Source organism: Dromiciops gliroides, chromosome 4 (assembly GCF_019393635.1).
Source record: "Dromiciops gliroides isolate mDroGli1 chromosome 4, mDroGli1.pri, whole genome shotgun sequence".
Lineage (NCBI taxonomy): Eukaryota > Metazoa > Chordata > Mammalia > Microbiotheria > Microbiotheriidae > Dromiciops > Dromiciops gliroides.
In genome coordinates this window covers 465,317,727-465,332,988 of record NC_057864.1, presented here as the reverse complement: position 1 = coordinate 465,332,988, position 15,262 = coordinate 465,317,727, and the positions used below count along the sequence as shown (strand labels likewise).

At 44.7% G+C, this 15,262-nt stretch overlaps 1 protein-coding gene across 2 annotated transcripts; it reads left to right on the top strand.

The window, feature by feature from the left end:
- Positions 1 to 7,659: 7,659 nt before the first annotated feature.
- Positions 7,660 to 12,409, top strand: C4H17orf97 (chromosome 4 C17orf97 homolog). 2 transcript variants are annotated; one of them, XM_043962610.1, is made up of 2 exons: positions 7,660 to 8,053; positions 11,431 to 12,409. In XM_043962610.1, the coding sequence occupies exons 1-2, from the start codon at positions 7,825 to 7,827 to the stop codon at positions 11,787 to 11,789; spliced, it is 588 nt and encodes a 195-aa protein (XP_043818545.1). In that variant the 5' UTR covers positions 7,660 to 7,824; the 3' UTR covers positions 11,790 to 12,409. The 2 variants fall into 2 exon arrangements, with proteins under 2 accessions (XP_043818545.1, XP_043818544.1); XM_043962609.1 differs by having other exon boundaries at positions 11,311 to 12,409.
- Positions 12,410 to 15,262: the final 2,853 nt, after the last annotated feature.

Sequence of the window (15,262 nt, the reverse complement as noted above, 5' to 3'; positions counted from 1 at the left end):
ACACTCTCCCATGAGGATTTTATCAATTGTTTATGAACTTCTGTTGAGTCCTTTGTGGGTCTGCTAAGGGGTGAAGCGAAGGCTTCAATGCCAAAGAACAGCAAAGCAGAGACTTCACAGCACAGCATCAATCACCTGCCCCATCCCACTGTAACCTTCCATCTGACACCACCTGGTTCCTCAGCACGCTCTTTCTCCACAGGGCTCCTTGTCTCTTTCCACCATTGCTTCTCCATCAAAGGGTGACAGCCCCGGCTTTCAGGCTCGATGAATGTTTCCTCTGGGAGGTCCAAGGACAAGGTGAGAGTTTGGGTTGGTTTGGTTTGGTTTTTAATTCAGCTGCCATCGCCCTGACAGGTGTAATTTCAATGCCTCTATATTTACAGGGAAGTAAGAACTCTTGGTAACCATACATCTGCCTCTAGGCAAAGCTGAAATATTCATTAGACTTTCATGGTTTTGTGGGTAGGGAACTAAGAAAATAACCTATAAGGAACTAGCAGAAAGAAATTGAGAACATCCAGGGAGTGACAGGCAAGAAGAAGCCTGCACTGGACCGTGTCCCCACTGGGTTTTGTCCAAGAGACAAATGTCAGTCATCAATTCAGTTTAAATTCAGCAAATTTTTATTAACGTCAGCCATGTGCCAGATACTGTGTTAGGTGCTAGGGATACAAAGACAAAAATCATCCCTGCCCATGGTCATCTTATGTTCTACTAGGAGATACAGCTGGCCTCAGTTTCCTCATTTGTAAAATGGGGGCCACAAAAGCATCTACCTCTCAGGGTTGTTGTGAAGTTCAAATGAGATAATATCTGGAAAGTATTTAGCACAGCATCTGACACATAGTAGATACTTTTAAAATATGAATTTAAGAGGGCATCTGGGTGGTACAGTGGATGAAGCACTGGTCCTGGATTCAGGAGGAACTAAGTTCAAATCTAGCCTCAGACACTTGACCTTTACTAGCTGTGTGACCCTGGGCAAGTCACTTAACCCTCACTGCCCCACAAAAAAATAAAATAAAATAAAATCTCTCCCTTGACACTATCTATGTGGCCTTGGGCAGGATATTTTAAAAAATAAATAAGATAAAATACGAATTTAAAAAGCTAAGTGGCGGGGCAGCTAGGTGGCGCAGTGGATAGAGCACTGGCCCTGGAGTCAGGAGTACCTGAGTTCAAATCCAGCCTCAGACACTTAACACTTACTAGCTGTGTGACCCTGGGCAAGTCACTTAACCCCAATTGCCTCACTAAAAAAAAAAAAAAAGAATAAAAAGCTAAGTGGCATAGTAGAGTGCTGTACCCGGTGTCAAATCCAGCCTCAGACTTACTAACCATGTGACCCTGGGCAAGTCACTTAACCTTTGTCTGCCTCAGTTTTCTCATCTGTAAAATGGAGATAATTATAGCACCTCAGGGTTGTTCTGAGAATCAAATGAGGTATAATACTTGTAAAGGAGCAGGGTGCCTGGAAGAAAGTAAGTGCTATAGCAATTCTAGCTATATTATTAGATGTATACAGAGAAGCAAATACAGTGTTGAAAACAGTGCTCAGATTACCAATAGTCAAAATTTTTAAATGTCAAGGTATCACCTCAAACCACTAAAATGGGACCTCACCAAAAAAAAAAAAAAAAACAGAAAAGAAGAGCAATGAAACTTGGCATTAGTGATATTTTAGAGGGTCAACAATCTGCAAGTACATAGTAAGTTATTCCCCCAAATCCTACCTTCTGACTTAGTCATTTTATTGTTACATTGTCTGCCCCCAAAGAGGGGAATAACCCCCCCACACCTCACATCTGCCTCTTAAAATCCCTGTTTCCTTAAAAGCTCTGCTCAAATACCCCCTTTAATAAGAAGCCATTTCCAATCCTCCTTGCTGATTGGCCCTTCCCAACCTGTAAAAATTACCTTGTCTGTTTTGGGGAAGGAATATAGTTTGGGTACACTGTTTTATGTGCATGTCATCTTGCACTTTCGCCTGTATCTTCTCCACTCTGCACAGCACCTGACATAAAAGGTCCTTAATAAATACTTGGGGTTGATTCACTGAGTAATATGCCCTGAAACGATAAGAAATAAATAAACAAAAAGGTTGTCTGTACAAAGAATGATCATAGTTGGCATTATGTGTAATCACAAACAACCCAGAAACAACCTAAATGCTCGATAAGAGGGAATTTGCTTAAATAAATTGCAGTACTTTGATGTAATGGGATACTTAAATGCAATTAACCATGACAAATAGGAGCTATACAGAGAAATCTGGAAAGACCTTTATAAGCTAATTTAAAGCAGAAAAAAGGGTCAGAATCAGAAGAATGGGGTATACTATGAGTATATATGAGTAATTATGAATATATAAGAAGTGAATAAGAATGAACAAAGTATTCTAATGAGATCTCACAATGAAAAAATGTTACATGCTGAAATTCATTGTAAGGCTTAAGGCCGATCAAATTGAGAGTCCTCCCAATCATCCTAATGAGATTATAAGGGGTTTTGGGGCAGCTAGATGGCACAGTGGATAGAGCACTGGCCCTGGACCTGAGTTCAAATCTCACCACAGACACTGACTGGACCCAGATGGCTCTGGAGGAGAGAGTGAGGTTGGTGACCTTGCATAGTGCTCCCTCACTTAAATCCAGTTCAGTGCAAGTCATGACATCACCCCAATATCATGGTCCTCTTCAAGAATGAAGGACAAACGGGGGCAGCTAGGAGGTGCAGTGGATAGAGTACCGGTCCTGGAGTCAGGAGTACCTGGGTTCAAATCCGGCCTCAGACACTTAACACTTACTAGCTGTGTGACCCTGGGCAAGTCACTTAACCCCAATTGCCTCACTAAAAACAAAAACAAAAACAAAAATGAACCGATTACACTGTGGGGGGTCTCAGGTCTCAAGGTCTCTACCACTTCACCTTTTCCCTTGTACCTTCTTTCACTGTACAGCCAGTGGGGGTGGGGCTTTCTTTCCAAGAGCAGCAATACCCAATTGGAGCAGAAAGCAAATGTTTCAGGGCACGGCTTGTACATGGCCTGAAGGGGGAGTCCAAGAACATTTCTCCTGAACCCCATTCTCTTCTGTCGAGGAAAGGGGATTTCAAATTCCCTTGATATAATTACTTTCTAGGCCTTCTAGATAACGATTTCTTAGACAGCATCCCCTCTCTCTTTGAGAGTTGCCATGTGGATGAAGAATTCCAGAGTTTGATTCCTGAGTTTTCTAATGGGGGTGGGGTGGGGCAATGAGGGTTAAGTGACTTGCCCAAGGTCACATAGCTAGTGTCAAGTGTCTGAGGCTGGATTTGAACTCAGGTCCTCCTGAATCCAGGGCTGGTGCTCTATCCATTGCAGATTCCTGAGTTTTCTAGAGAAAGATTTCCTGATGCTCCCTGTTCCTTGAAAAAGAAAATGACTGCCTACTTTGGCCCTGCCCAGGATCTTCTTTGGACACCAAAGCCTGTGAGTCAAACTGCACAGATCCAATTTTGCTTGCTCAATGAATTGGTCAACAAGCATTTATTAAGTGTCTACTATAGGCCAAGGAAGAGACAGCTAGATGGGCTCAGTGGATCAGATCTGGCCTCAGACATTAGCTGTGTGACCCTGGGCAAGTCACAACTTCTGCTTTCCTTGGGAGGCAACCTCTGTTGCCTTAATCCACTAGAACAGGAAATGGCAAACCACTCTAGTATCTTTGCCAAGAAAACCCCATAGAAGGCATTGGTGTGCTACAGTCCACAGGGTCACAAAATGTTGGAAATGAATAAATGACTGAACAACAAAGAAAATATTCTCAAGGAGTGAAAAAGTAAAAACAGTCTCTGCTTTCTTCTCAAGGAGCTTACATTTCACTGGGGGCAACATGTATATAGATACATACCAGCTACACATGAGAAAATTAGCGGTTTTTTGTCCTGTGAACTCCTTTCAACAATAACCCCAAAAATGTACTGTACAAACCCAGAGTAATTTAATCCACTGTTCAAAATATTCCCAAATAACTATTTATGGCCTAGGGCATCATTAAAGAATTTTTAGCAAGACCCCCTTGGACCATCGTCACAAACTCCTAAGGCATTCTTGAACCACTAGACATAGAAGTTATCTTGAAAGGGGAAGACACTAGTGGCTGGGGGAACAGGGAGAAGTCTCCTACAAAAGGGAGCATTTGAGTTAAGCATTAAAGGAAATTATTGATTCTAAAGGACATATGTGAACAGAGTAGTGAGTTGATTAGGGAGGTGCAGAAGGATTGCCTTCTTTAGGTGAGAGCCCAGTTGAAATTATGTAACATATTTATAGTGGAGTCAGCATATTTCATAATTTTCTCCAGCTCTGTTCTATAACACATGAATTTAAGTGAAATCAACAGATGGTGGGAACAATCCAAAGTTGGGGTTTGGCAGTGTATAACGTGATACATAGTAAGTGCTTAATAAATGCACATTAATATATGTTGCAGCCTGCTTACACCCACCTCCAATGCCTTCTGTGTAAAACACATTTTTCATTGCTTATAGATTATTCAGTGACTCACCACGATATAATGATATAAGTAGAGCACTGGAATTTTCCACATTTGTAATGTTTTTGTGTCACAATAATATTTCTGTTCATTGATACACCAACAGTTTGTTCATCCATTCCTCAACAGAAGTCATTTCAACATACATTGGGGGAGACATAGCTGAGAGATGAGTTGTTCCCTTTCTCAGCTTCTCTGACTCTTTGTTCTGTCAGGTTAACCAATCAGGGCTGTTCTTCAGGGCTGACTCTAGACCAGATTTTACTGCCCACTCCAGTTATTGGTCATTTGATGGCTCTTTTAATGCTTTAAGGTTTTAACCTGATATGTTCCATCTCTGGATACTAATCCACCTACAATCAGGAAAGAATAAACACAAGCAACAAAAGATGAGGAGGCATCCTATGCTTGAGGACACGGCAGTCAGTAGAAGGATTCTCCCTCCTAGCACCTCACAGCAGTTCTTGCCTCAATTAATGGAGGGAGAGAAAAAAAAAAGAAAGTCCATCCATTCAAACTTTTTTTATGAGCCTTCAGTTCCAAGTCAGAAGTCTGAACAAGAAAACTCTCGTCACCATGAAGTAAGTCAACAGGAAAGAGTCAAAGGTACTTACTGATGCTCTAAGCAGGAAAGGTCCTCTCCTCTATGCATGCCTGAAAGAAGACTCCTCACTACACATAGATCAGTGTCAGGGCATAGTACTCTAAGACATTGGCCACCCCCACCCCCCACATTACAAAGGCAAATGGCACTCCTTTTACAGATGTAATGGCACTCAGAAAGCAGAGGAGGAAGAAGGTGACTGAACAGCAGGCAAACAGCACCAGTGAAGTTCTGGCATCCAGGGTCAGCCACCAGATGCATTAGGCTAAGTGAACTCATTTGAACTCAGTCAGTCACCTAACAATTGGGTTGGGCTCTAGGGTGGTAGCTCCAAAGGTGGAAGGGCTCCCTTCTCAGGGGGATTGGGAACACGAACTCCAGAGGTCCATGTCCAGGTGGGGTGAAGCAGGACAGTGGTGGCAGACAGATGATAGATAAGGTGGATGGGATGGGATGTGAAGCATAAGACCACAAAACTCCAAAGAATTGGAGTAAAGGACACAGGCAAGTAAATGTAGGAGTGAAAAAGACAGGATGATCCTGTGGCCAGAACCATGGATAGCATCCCAGGTGCTCCACTGGTAGCCTTGCAATGTCAATACATTGAACAAAAGTCTCATGGGATGGGATGGGATGGGCATGGATGGGTGCCATCTGCACTGATGAATGGAATATCTCCATTAGTTAAATTCCAGTGCCCTTGAGCGACAAAGAAGTAGAAGTGATACAGACCCCCCCAAAAAAAAATTTTTTTTAAACCACAAACATTAAAGATGGCCTTTGATGCTTCAATAGATAGGAGATGGGAGACAAAAAAAGGACAGGAAAGATAAGATCCCATTGTCTTGGGTTCTTCCACTGATGCCTATTACCGTGAAACCTTTGCATACTTACCCATCCTAAAACATGGCTCTTGACCATAGGAGGGGGTAAGGTTTCCTGTCAATATTTTCCCATAAATCCATGATGGGGAAGTGGGGAAGTCCACCTGTCGGGCACCTTCTAGATCAATGGACATTTCCTGGACTCTCATAGAGGCTGTGTGGGTTTTTTTGTTTTCGATTTTGTTTTTAAGTTAAAAAGTAATAATAGTCACTGTGTCCCTCATGGGCTGCAAATACATTTTTTCCATAAAAGTATTTTGTGATTTTCCAGTTACACGTTGAGATAGTTTTCAACATTTGTTTTTATAAGATTTCTAGTTTCAAATTTTTCTCCCTCCTTCCCCTCCCTTCCCCCTCTCCAAGACAGCAAGCAATCTGATATAGGTTATATATGTACAATCACATTAAACATATTTCTGCATTAGTCACTGCAAATACATTTTTTAAAATAGCAACAAAACTTTGAAAAGGCAGAGAGATATAATGGATGGGGGAAGGGGAAGTGTTAGAATCTGGAAAAAAACATATCACTTAAAGGACAAAATAGTCCCTACTCTCAAGGCGTTGTCATTCTATCAGGGGAAACAACATGTATACATACAGACACAATAATTGTGTGTGTGTGTGTGTGTGTGTGTGTGTGATCAACTCAAAGCAGGTAAAACAATAACAAAGAGGGGAAGGGTTGAGAAGCCGGAGAGATAAGGAGAGGTTTCTTGTAGGAAGTGGCACTTAAGATGATCCTTGAAGGATCCATCCAAGAGGCTCAGGTGAGGAGGGAGTGCACCCTGGGTTGGGGGGGGGTGGGAGGGGAGAATCTGTGCAGATGTGGAGGTGGGAGATGAAATGTGGGTTGTTGTGGCCACAACTAAAGGAGTTTGGCTGGGCTAATTAGATGAAGGGGAGCAATGTACATAACAAAACTAGAGAGATATGTTGGAGCCAGGTTGTAAAGAGCTTGGAGTCAGGAAGTCCCGAGTTCAAATCTCGCCACGCACATCCCACAAACCTTAAATATCTTATAATAAAATTAGCTAACGTTGTTGTTGTTGTTGTTATTTAAAAACCAAAGGGAGGAGTTTTTATTTTATCTCATAAATTCAGGAGCGGGTGGAGCTGCGTGGTATCGTACTTTGGGAGTAACAGCTGGACAGATGAGTGCATGCAGGACTAGCGAAGAAATGAAGAGCCGGAGGAAGGGACCAATCAGGGACCCAGGGTTCCGTGGATAGGATTTGCGGGGAACAGTTTGAATCCCAGTTAGGATGCTCACGACCGGAGAGATCGCTCCCCAGTCCCCGGGCAGTCACGTGATACCCCCCCTCCCATCTGAGTCTAGAACACACTTCGCTGCCCGCAGCCTCAATTTCCACATCTGTAAAGTGAAAGAGTGGGACCAGATGGACTGAGGGTGACTTCCAGCTCTAGACTCGAGGTTATCAGTCACTTTTGACCTGCCCAGCCTCCGTTTCCTCATCAGTAAAATGAAGGGGCTGGCCTAGAGGCCCTCTGGGGTCCCCCTCCCGCTCTTGTGACTCAGCCCACCAACCCTCCACCCCAAGGCCGGAGCGGGCGCGCACGCGCATGCGCACAGGCGCCTGAGGGAGGCTCGCAGGCGGGCGGGCAAAGGTGGCGGCGTCACTGCGGACGAAGGGGCGTGGCCAATTCGTTGCCACGGAGACGCGTGGGGGCGGCCAAGGAGAAGGCTATAGAGGCTGCAGTGGTGGCGGCGGCGGCGCGGTTAAGCCGGGTCTGGCTGGAGCCCGCTCGGGCTCGGGCGGTCGGGGCCGGTGGGATGAACGTCCGAGGCGGACGTGGAGGTCCGGGGGCCGGCGAGGAGTGCGACGAGGACGACGAGGAGGACGACGAGGAGCGAGAGGGCGTCGCCCCGGCCTTCCAGGTGTCCCGGCTGCCGCCCATCTCCGGCTGCGTGCCCGAGACCAGCCGGCGGAAAGTGAAGAAGAAGAAAAAGAAGAAGAAGTCGCCGGCCACGGGGCTGGGCAAGGGCTCGGGCAGAGGAGATGGTGAGCGGGGCGGGGTTAGCACGGGAGGGGGCGGAGCCGAAGAAGAGGATTGGAGAGGAGAGGGAGGCCGGCGTTAGGGATTGGAGGGGGCGTGTCCTAGCGGGGAGGAGGAAGAGCCTACAAGGGGGTTGAGTCAAGGAGGCGGAGACGACGTCGGGGAATTAGGGTGGAGCAGGTAAGGGATCTTTAGGGGGGCGTGGTCTGGGCAGGGGGCGGGCTAGGACCGGGGATTGGAGAGAGGAGGGGGCGGAGCAAATAAAGGGAACAGTCAAGGGGGCGGGGCCGTCAGAAGCGGGGCGCACAGGAAAAGGAGCCATGATATCCTATGTCTAAAGCTTGGAAGGGACCTCAAGGACCCCCTTATTTTAGAAATGAGGAAATTGAGGCTGAGGGGTTATGATTTACCCAAGGTAGTACAGGTAGTAAGAAGCAGAGGGTGAAGTCGAACCGTCGGGAGACAAGGAGATGACAAGATGAGGGAGTGCTTGGTGAAGGACACCCCCATCTCTGCCAACATGCTGGGCTCCTCTCCAACCCTTCAAAACACACCTTCCACTCGTCCATTATATATACACATGGAGACCACAACCTGACACAGCCTCTCTCTACCGCTCCAAAAAGCAAACAGCAACATCCCCAAAACAGGTGTAGTGAGCCAGGGGTGTAGACTGGTCTAGGAATCAGGAAGACTGGAATTCAAATTCTGCCTGGGACATTAATCAACTGTCCCTCCCTGGGCAAGTCATTTCATCTTACTATGCCTCAGTGTCCTCATCTGTGAAAAGAGGAGGTTAGACTCTCTGAGGTCTTCCATCTCTAAGTCAAATGGCCTATGATATACCTAGTTACAGAATCTCAAAGCTGTAAGAGACCTCAATGAGCATGGAATGGAAACCACATCTGAAAAAAATTGCTTCACCAAGTCCTTGATTGAAGACCTCCAGTCTCAACCAAGCAACCAACAAACATGGTTGCTATCCCATTCCACTTTAATGTTGCTCTCATTGATAGGAAGTTGGGTTTTCGTTTGTTTTGTTTTCTGCCACAAATACACCCTCAATTTGCCACTCTGGGGATTCATCCCTATTGCTCCTTTTACTATACCCACAGAACAAGTCAAGTCCCTCCTTAAATATTTAAAGGACATTTAAAGGACAAGTTTTGTTAAATACTTTAACACAACTCTCTTGGACTTCTCTCCAAAACACACACCAAAAAGTCACACCCAAGCATATATATACCTGGATGGATATATACCACACTAAAGTACATGCGCATTCCCCAAACACACACCAATCCCCTCTAAAAATAGAGATCTATCCCAATAAATATCTTGCCCATACACTCAAAGACCACCTCCCAGCTCAAGCACAGTCTCAAACACTTATATATATATAGGCAGCCCCTAAACATACACGGATACCATACACAGTCATACACACACACATATATACACACCCCACACACACACAAGGCATCCCCAAACATATGCACCTAAATCCACAGACACCTTCCCACACATACTTACTTGCCCAGATTTGACAGTCTCTGTGTATCTGCCAATATACATACACTGTCATTCCTTTCCAGACACAGCTAGTTCCCCACAAAACAGACATATACACATACACCCACACACAAAGCTGCCACCACACACACTCCTTTTCGGACATCTCTCAAAACATGCCCTGCATATACCCATACATATATTACTCTCAAGTACACATACAAAGCAGAAACACCCTGTTCCCAAATAGATATAGGTAAGCATATAAACAAGTATACACACAAACATCTCTCCAAACACACTGTCTCTCTGTCTCTGTCTGTCTCTGTCTCTGTCTCTTTCTTATCTGTTTCTGCCTCTCTCTGTCTCTGTCTGTCTCTGTCTCTCTCTCCCCTCCCCCCCCCCCCCGCCCCCACCAACTCATCCCCAAAATAGACCCTACTGAGAGGTGACATTTCTCTGCAGAGTTACCATCATCAAAACATATTCTGAGTACCCACTGATACAAAGAGCTATTTTTCATTGAAAAATAAGATTCTGTGGCTACCCTTGAGTGGTTCACAGGAAGCTTGTGTATAAAGTGAAAGCTACTTTGATGCTTTAGGCAATGGGCTCTGGGTTGGTGCTGCTGAGCTGGGACACTCGCCCTATACTCCCTGCCCAACTCCAGAATTGGTAACTTGGCATTACCAAGTCACTGACTATTAGAGAGATTCAGAGATGCTCACGCCAGCTATGTAGACACAGGCACTAGGAGAGATGGTTCTAGGAGGACCAAGCCCCTTCCCACTTGGCTGCATGTATGGACTACATTTCAGGGAAGGGTAGCAGGAGCAAGATGAGAATGACTTCTTCAGGCAGTCAGTAAAACCACATGGTGACATTTATCATCTGCCCCTCCCCCGCCCCTTCAACCCCCTTAGCTTAGATTTTCTTTAAACATTGCTTTGGGAGTGACTCAGAGCCAGCAAGAGGGGCCACAAGGTGATTTTCCAAAAGCAGGGGGTTGGAGAAACCTCAGCCACAACACTGAAGGAAGGGTCCCTCAGCATTTCTGTCTCCTAGAAAAGGAACGGTTTGCTGATGAAAATGCCCCCCAAGTTTATATCATTTAAAATATGTGTTACAGGGCAGCTAGGTGGCACAGTGGATAAAGCACCGGCCTTGGATTCAGGAAGACCTGAGTTCAAATCTGGCCTCAGATACTTGACACTTACTAGCTGTGTGACCCTGGGCAAGTCACTTAACCCTCATTGCCCTGCCCCCCCAAAAAAACCCAAAAAAAAACCAAATATGTGTTATATGGTCCTAAAGTCGCATTCATTTTTTTTTAATTCAATAATACAAAGACTTCCCAGCTTGGCATGATTCTAGTCCTTTAGGTAAAGTTAGAGTTTTATACATTTGTCTTCTGTTGTCTCCATCCTGAATGATACACTCTCTTACCTTTGGTATACAAGTCAATGTGCATTCATTCTTACCTATTCCAACCCAGATTCCCAGCAATGGCAACACAAAATCTCTGCAGAGCTTCAGACACCAAAGCCTGGTGGGAGCCCCCACTGTGCTGGGAGTTTGTTCATTGAAGGCTAACATGCCCAAGGAATCCTTGTGAACCATGGGTACTTGGTCGGTCAGCATAACTTCATTAAGCCTTCAGGGCAGTCAGGCTAACTGGTGCTCATCCACTGCAGTATTCAGAGCAATATAACAGAAGTTCAGCTTCTCTTTTCCTCTTATGACATTCTAGGTTCCTGCAAAGAGCCTAGCTCCAAACTAGAGTCTAACAAAGAGCTTAAAAGAGAGAAAGAGGAAAACAAACATCTATCTTATTCCTCTTCCGCAAATGCTGCCTTTTCCTCCGCTGTAGACGAGAGCCTTTCCACCAAGATCAATGAGAGTCTCCGCTGGGAAGGCGTCCTGGAAGACCCAGTAGCAGAGGAAGAACGGATACGCATCTATAAACTCAACAGGAGAAAACGGTATCGACTTTCGGCTCTGGAAGGATTTTGCCCAACTCCAAGTGTCCCTGAAGGGGCTAATGAGAAAGTCTCAGTCCTTCCAGACTCAGAGAGCCACACGAACAGCAAACAGCAAGCAGTGAAGGTTGATTGCATCAATTATTTCCTCGATGGAAATATGACTTCAAAGATCCTACCCTCTCCAGAATTAGCTACAACCAATGTGCCGGAGCAGAAACTTCCTTCTGCCTTGGCAAATCTATCCTGATCCTGTGTGTGTGTATGTGTGTGTGTTTAAAAATTAAATAATGGAAACCAGGTCAATCCTGAGGAGGACAGATAATTTGTTTTGTTATTGAGATCAGCTTCTCCTTTCAACAAAATGTTCTTGCACGCCAACATAAAAGCGCCTCTCTATAAAAAACAAAAATGGCAGCACTTGCAGGGACCCACTGAATTTCATTAAGTCAAACTCTGCCCACCCTGGCCCGGGTGGTTCACTCTCACAGGGACCCAAAAGGGTTATGCTGTAAGACCGTAAGCTGCTTCTCTGAAGGCCTGCAGAACTACAGGCCTATTGGAAATGGACTCAACCACTTGTCGTGATGAGAGGCAGTATGATTGATACACAGCAAATGAACAGCCCTGGCTGTGACATCGGAGAGCCAGGCCTGGGATCTAGCTCTGCTACCTTGCCACCTATGAGTATGCACCGTGGGGGACTGACTTCTCCCTCTCTGGGTCTTTGTTTCCACCCCATTCCAAATCCTATGATCTTATGGAATTCTGGGAGAGAAGGGACGAAACAGTTATACAGGGCCTGCTCTGTGCCAAACACTGTGTCAAGTGCTTTTAAAATTTTATCTGATATTTACAAATATTATCTGATCCTCACAATAACCCAAGGGGGTAGGTGTTGATATTATGTCCATTTTACATTTGAAGAAGTGGAGGCAAACAGAGGTCAAGTGACTTGCCCAGGGTCACACAACTAGCAAGCATATGAAACTGGATTTGAACTCAGGTCTTCCTAATTCCAGGCCCAGTATTCTATTCACTTTGCCACCAGCTGCTTCAACCAAGGGCATTTATTCTTGGCAATCAAATGTTCTTTGGAAAAAATGCTTATAGAGTATTTAAAAGCACAGTAGAAATACCAAAAAGACAGCAGCAGCAGTATAACATTTGTATAGTGTTCCAGTATTTTCAAAGGCAAGGTAAGTGGTAGAGGGGACAGAGCACCAGGTCTAGGGTCAGGAAAACCTGAGTTCAAATCCAGCCTCAGAAACTTAGTAGCTGTGTGATCCTGAGGAAGTACTTAATCCTGTCTGCCTCAGTTTCCTCATCTGTCAAATGAGCTGGAGAAGAAAATGGCAAGCCACTCCAGTATCTTTGCCAAGAAAACCCCAAATGGGATCACAAAGAATTGGACATGACTGAACAACAAAAATATTTTCAAAGCACTTAACATACGTTATTTCATTTGATCTTCATAACAACCCTGAGAGGTAAGTGCTATTATTATCCTCACTTTACAGGCTAAGTGACCTACCCAAGGTCATACAGCTATAATTAGTGACTTAAACAAGATTCGAACTCATGACCTCCATAGTAACACTGCTTTACTTACAAACAGTCCTTTTTATGGATCTGATAACAGTGTTACAGTAAGCATCCAGTAGAAGAGAAGGGGCATATAAGTGGAGGAAAACAGCTACATTTGGATACCACTGGTCATCCCTGAGTATGCATTCACTCAGCCACCGTATCTTGAGTATGTGCTGTGTTTATAACCTTGTGCTAGGTGCTCCTGAGGTCCCTGCCCCAAAGGGTTTACAGTTAAACTGGTGAGATATGGCATGGCATAGATGAAAAATCGGGCATTGGTCGTAAACAGCATGGGATTAAGTACCCATATTCCTCCCCTCCCCTGCCCCAGACTTGTAATTTCATTGTTGTAAAGAAACCCAAGTGAGAAAATACTTTCTACTCTTCTGCCATTTATGTAGGCCTAGCGGGTAGCCTGGCACTCCAAGACATGCAATGACTTGTCCACAGTCACACAGCAGGGAATGCTGAACTCAAGTGTTCTCAACTCTTGAGCCCAACTCAATTATATCATTTTGTCTCTCAAGCACATAATAATAATAAAAATAATAACTAACATTTGTGGTACCTACTATGTGACAAGCACTGCTCTAAGCACTTTACAAATATCATCTCATTTGATCCTCACAACAACCCTGGGAGGCATGTGCTGTTATAAGTCCCATTTTTCAGATGAGGAAACTGAGCCAAGGTGATCTGGCCCAGGTCATGCATGTAAGTGTCAAAGGGGCTGGCAGCCCAGGTCCTCAGATAATCAGATCCCCAGCTTTTTCTGTTCTACCATAATGCTGCTATTGTTTTCCTGGTTCTGCTCCTCCATCAGTTCATAAAGTCTTCTCAGGCTTCTCTGAGTCCACAACATGCCTTTTTAATGCTACACCACCCTTTGGAGGCAGTGGTGGGTGCAAGCTATGAACTTCGTTGACAGATGACCTTTCCCTTTGCAAAAGGTTGGGAAGCCAGTCTCAAGGTTACCTCTGTTGGAGGGAAGGGGTCATAAACCATCCAGTTATTTGTTATAGTGGTGCCTCAAAACTTGGCAACATTCTCAAAATAACTGGTGTTGGAAAGGGTCACAGTTAGTTACAATGACATCCCCCCCTCCCTCTAGAAATGCTACAGCTCACTGGGTGTTAGAACTGAAAAGGACCAGCCATCATCTAATCCACTCCATCATCTTGTTACAGTCCCATCAAGACTTGAACCCAGATCTCCTAACTTTCAGACCAATGCTCTTCCCATCGCCTTGTCCCATACTTGTATCAAAAATTGGTTTATCAGCAGCTAGGTGGTACAGTGATTAGAGCACCAGCCCTGGATTCAGGAGGACCTAAGTTCAAATCCTGCCTCAGACACTTAACAATTACTAGCTATGTGACCCTAGGCAAGTCACTTAACCCCAATTGCCTCACCAAAAAAAAAAATTGGTTTATCAAAATCTTCCTGTCTCTCCAAGGGCCTTTTCCTGAAGAGACCCTGGAACCTCTATGTGTTCCTCTTTGGAAGGCAGAACAATAATTCTTGTCTCTCAATTTCTCACCAACTTAGTCACCGAGCATCTGCACTGAGGCAAACAGCCCAAATACAAAGGATGAAAAATTATACCAGCAGCAAAGATGCTTCAGAAAAAAAAAACAACACAAGTTCTTCAAAAATCATTCATCTAGGGCAGCTAGGTGGTGCAGTGGATAAAGCACCAGCCCTGTATTCAGGAGGACCTGAGTTCAAATCTGGCCTCAGACACTTGACACTCACTAGCTATTGTGACCCTGGGCAAGTCACTTAACTCTCATTGCCCCACAAAAAACATAAAATAAATCAGTCATCTAAAGCCTTTCTGGGGTGTGCATTTCCATTTAAAAAAATACAAATATACTCTTAGTTATAAAGCCAACAGGGCCCCATTGGAGATATGTATTCCAGTATGTTAATTTATTCATTTTGTTTTATTTTTTATGGGTTTTTTTGCAGGGCAATAAGGGTTAAGTGATTTGCCCAGGGTCACACAGCTGGTAAGTGTCAAGTGTCTGAGGTCAAATTTGAACTCAGGTCATCCTGAAATCCAGGGCCAGTGCTCTATCCACTGCACCACCTAGCTGCCCTGCCAGTATGTTAATGAAGATGATTTCACAT

What these genes read in the sequence shown, in the direction of transcription:
- C4H17orf97 (XM_043962609.1), top strand. Translation starts at nt 7,825, where the DNA reads ATGAACGTCCGAGGCGGACGTGGAGGTCCGGGGGCCGGCGAGGAGTGC. An exon ending in GGGCTCGGGCAGAGGAGATG is followed by an intron (nt 8,054 to 11,310) that starts GTGAGCGGGGCG and finishes ATGACATTCTAG; the next exon opens with GTTCCTGCAAAGAGCCTAGC.